The sequence below is a fragment of the Vicia villosa genome, linkage group LG6 (genome assembly GCF_029867415.1).
Source record: "Vicia villosa cultivar HV-30 ecotype Madison, WI linkage group LG6, Vvil1.0, whole genome shotgun sequence".
In the NCBI taxonomy this organism is placed as follows: domain Eukaryota; kingdom Viridiplantae; phylum Streptophyta; class Magnoliopsida; order Fabales; family Fabaceae; genus Vicia; species Vicia villosa.
Window position 1 is genome coordinate 45510676 of NC_081185.1, and position 3570 is coordinate 45514245.

General features: G+C 39.6%; 1 protein-coding gene across 1 annotated transcript; it reads right to left on the reverse strand.

The window, feature by feature from the left end:
- Nucleotides 1–699: 699 nt before the first annotated feature.
- Nucleotides 700–2372, reverse strand: LOC131613611 (uncharacterized). Its single transcript, XM_058885265.1, has 2 exons — nucleotides 1652–2372; nucleotides 700–1565 (listed from the first exon to the last, which is right to left on the reverse strand). The coding sequence occupies exons 1-2, from the start codon at nucleotides 2370–2372 to the stop codon at nucleotides 700–702; spliced, it is 1587 nt and encodes a 528-aa protein (XP_058741248.1).
- Between the last annotated feature and the right edge of the window lie 1198 nt (nucleotides 2373–3570).

The window sequence follows — 3570 nt, forward strand, 5'->3', positions numbered from 1 at the left end:
ATAAAACAATATCAACCAGGTATGTTTTACCATAAAAGCAACCAACATGAAAACACCTTCAATCTCCCCCTTTGGCAAATTTTTGGCTAAAACAACCTGTCACACCATACCAGAGAGATACTTGCAGCGGACACAAGATAACCAAAACACAATAAAACAAGCTAATACAAACAGAAAACATACATCACCAGTATGCACACAATGCTTAGACAAAACCAGATAGACAGCCACAAGAGTAGCACAAGCACAAACAGATCAACACAAAAAAGAGCAAATTAGTATTGTTGATCACACACAACCACCATTATTGTTGTTTTGGGGTGACATGAATTACTTCTCCCCCTGTTTGGCCACAAATGTTGCCAAAGCCTAAAAAAAAACTTCTCCCCCACCAAGTTTAAATAAGTCCAACAAAAATTTAAATTGACCAAATTCAAATAAAACAGACGGAACTAAATGAAAAAGAACAAATCAAACAAAAAACAAAAACAAAACAAACAGGACTCCAGCTGCAATTACTGCCCAGATTCAGACCCACTTGAGGTGTCTGAAGAACTTTCTTTCTCAGAGTCATCAGCCGGACTAGCACTTTCTTCTTCCAATTCTTGTTCATCTTTATCTTCCATCTCTTCAATATCTGCAAATTCCTCATTCTCATCCATTTCCAGAGTACGTATCATTTTTCCAAGAGATATTTTTCTAGATTTCAGTTCTTTGCAAGTCTCTTTTAGCATTGATGACTTCTGCTTTGCTGACTGATGCTCCAGATTTGGAAGTTTCAGCTGATGTCATGACAATGTCTGGAACATGCTTACCCGAAAACAATTTGTAATGGAAGGCCAATGGACTTTCTCTTTTGCACACTACATCATGTTCATTGAGAATGTTTGAGCACTGATCTAGAATTATACCACACAAGAGGGATGGAAAGGCAATTGGACCCTTAATACTGAAGCTTCCAGCATGCTTCATGGTTTGGTCAAAAATATATGCTCCATAATCAAACTTTGCCTTTGTTCCTACAGCATACAAAAATCTACCAAGCACAATTGAGATAGTGGACTTGTGATTTGTTGGAACCCAATTAGCTGCTCCTATCTTGTGAAGCTTTGCATACTTGATGCCCAGCTTACTTGCAGTTAGCTTCTCTTTCATGGGCCAGCTTTTTACCTGCTTGGTTGTGATCAATTGACAGACTTGGTTGTCTGTTACTTCTAGCTCGGTTTGAGCTTCATCTGTTCTTCCCAGGAATTTATTAATCACATAAGGAGAGAACAATACACACTTACCTCTTACAAACACCTTTTTGTAGTCTGCACTCTTGCTGTTGCCACAAACAGTTTTTAGCAATCCAGCTTCTTGAATCAGCTCTAAGACCTCCTTGTTCTCAAGAGCATTTGGAGCCAACTCCCTTTCAACAGCCAATCTCTTTTGGAGAACATACTTCCATCTGCTGGCACTAGAGGCATAGTGGAAAGACACATTATCAATGGGAACTTCAGGAATACTAGCAGCAAGCTTACTGGTTGTAGGATTCTTCCTTGATGGAAGGCCAAGGACATTCACTTCAAAATCAGATTCAAATTTAACAATTTCCTGCTCCTTTCTTTTCTTTTCTTTGGAATGACCTTTCTCCAAGATTTTGATTGACCAACCCCTTTACTCCTAGTTACAGCTTTGCTCTTAACAGGACCTGCAGAAGTACTCTTCTTCCTGACAACGTCTTTGGCAGGGTTGTTCACTTGAGTGCTCCTTTTAGGTGATCCTTGGACAACATCTTTGCCTTTTCTTCTTGTCATTAGCTTGTTGGCTACACTAGGATTCAAGGAGGTAAGTAATTCATCATCAGAGTACTCATCTAAGTCTACCACATTAGTACCAGTTTCAGTATTGGCCTTAGGGTGCTCATTATTGTCGATTTCATTGACATCCTCGATAACATTGGTATTCTTAGCAAACCCTTGTTCATCCTTGTTGATTTCTAGGTCACTATCAACGGTGTAAACAGCCTCAGCCTTACTGGTGTTATTGAGGGGATCAGCCATTATGGTTTGAAGAGGAATAGATATTCCAGGCACTTGATGATTCTCCTTCAGAATACGAGTAACAATCATGGTAATTGCGCTATCAACATATTTGGATCCTTCTTTAGTAAGTTCCTCCGTGGTAGCAGATGTAGAGGATTTGGTACCCTTGCTGTGAATACCCTCCTTGGGCCGTTTTGCATGAGTCATTTTAGGCTTTGTGGCCTTTACTTCGTCGCTGCTAATTGTACTTAAAGGGACAACCTTAAGAATCCTATTAGGGTTAGAGGACTCTTCCGGTGTTGCCGAGTCTGAAACGGGAGATTCATCACTCGATTGCTGAGACATTCTGAAACTTAGAGAGCCAGAACTTGTTTCACGCCTGTGAGAACAATTGAAGTAGTTCAACCTCAGAGAGTAGCTAACATAACTAATAGGAAAGTTTGTCGTTTTTAGAATACTAGGAGATCAAGGGAGCTTTATATGCACACTGAGTGAGGGAAATTTCAAACCATGGATTTTTACAAAGCCCAAAAAGTATTCCCTCACTTGGGTTAATTGCTATAATATGTTTTGGTAGCAAATACCCAACGTACCCTTTTCTGTCACAATGTCTTTAGATGTTGTTGCAATATTCTCTATGACATTGCTTTCAGATAGTCTTTTAGGATCATTGCTCACATTTGACTTTTCCAGTTTTCTTTCCCGATCTGTAATGTCCATCACAAGGCTTACTCTTTCTTCTAGCAGAAATCTATTGATACTTCTGTACTCCCTTACTTTTGCACACAGTTTCTCATTCATTAAACAGGTCTCAGAAAAACCAGTAGACAGTTCACTTATGGTGAGATCTCCAACATAGGACTCTTCAACAGATTCATCAGATTCGTGACGGTAAACTTTTAATTCTTCTTTGATCATGGAGTAGTCAGAGGGGTGGCCAGGTGTGTCAGGCTTCCATAGATAGCAATTATCCTTAGATCTAAATCCCTTCATGACTTCCTCATTTGCTTCATTAGTGATGATGCACTCTTCTTTGGTGAACCTGACATTAAATCCTTCATCACACAACTGACTGATGCTTATAAGGTTTGCAGCCAGTCCTTGTACAAGTAGAACATTGTTTAGATTAGGGATACCCACCCCTTCTGTCTTCCTAACATCTTTGACTTCTTTTATATCTCCATCACCCAGAGTTACATAGTTGTTTCCTTCTAATTTGAGATCTATTAGAGAGCTCTTCCTCCTGGTCATATGATTTGAACAACCACTATCAAGGTACCAATCTTCTTTTGCTGGCATCCTTAGAGAAGTGTGTGCTACTAGAGCAACATTATTAGCTGCCCATCGTTTCTTTCTGTTGTAGGTGTTAAACTCAGGTTTGGCTCAATGAGTGTGGTATGGATATCCAACTATTCTGAAGCATAACGGTTTTATGTGACCAAATCTCCCACATTGATGACACTTCCATTTTTGGAATTTCTTCTTTGAATGCCTCCTTCTTCTGTTGTCTTGAAGTTGTGACATTGGTGCTGACATCTGGTTG

Bases quoted from the DNA above. Each gene is read 5' to 3' on its own strand.
- LOC131613611 (XM_058885265.1), bottom strand. From the start codon at position 2,372: ATGTCTCAGCAATCGAGTGATGAATCTCCCGTTTCAGACTCGGCAACA. The intron at 1,566-1,651 runs GTCAATCAAAAT...CTGATTTTGAAG, and splicing joins AACTAGGAGTAAAGGGGTTG to TGAATGTCCTTGGCCTTCCA.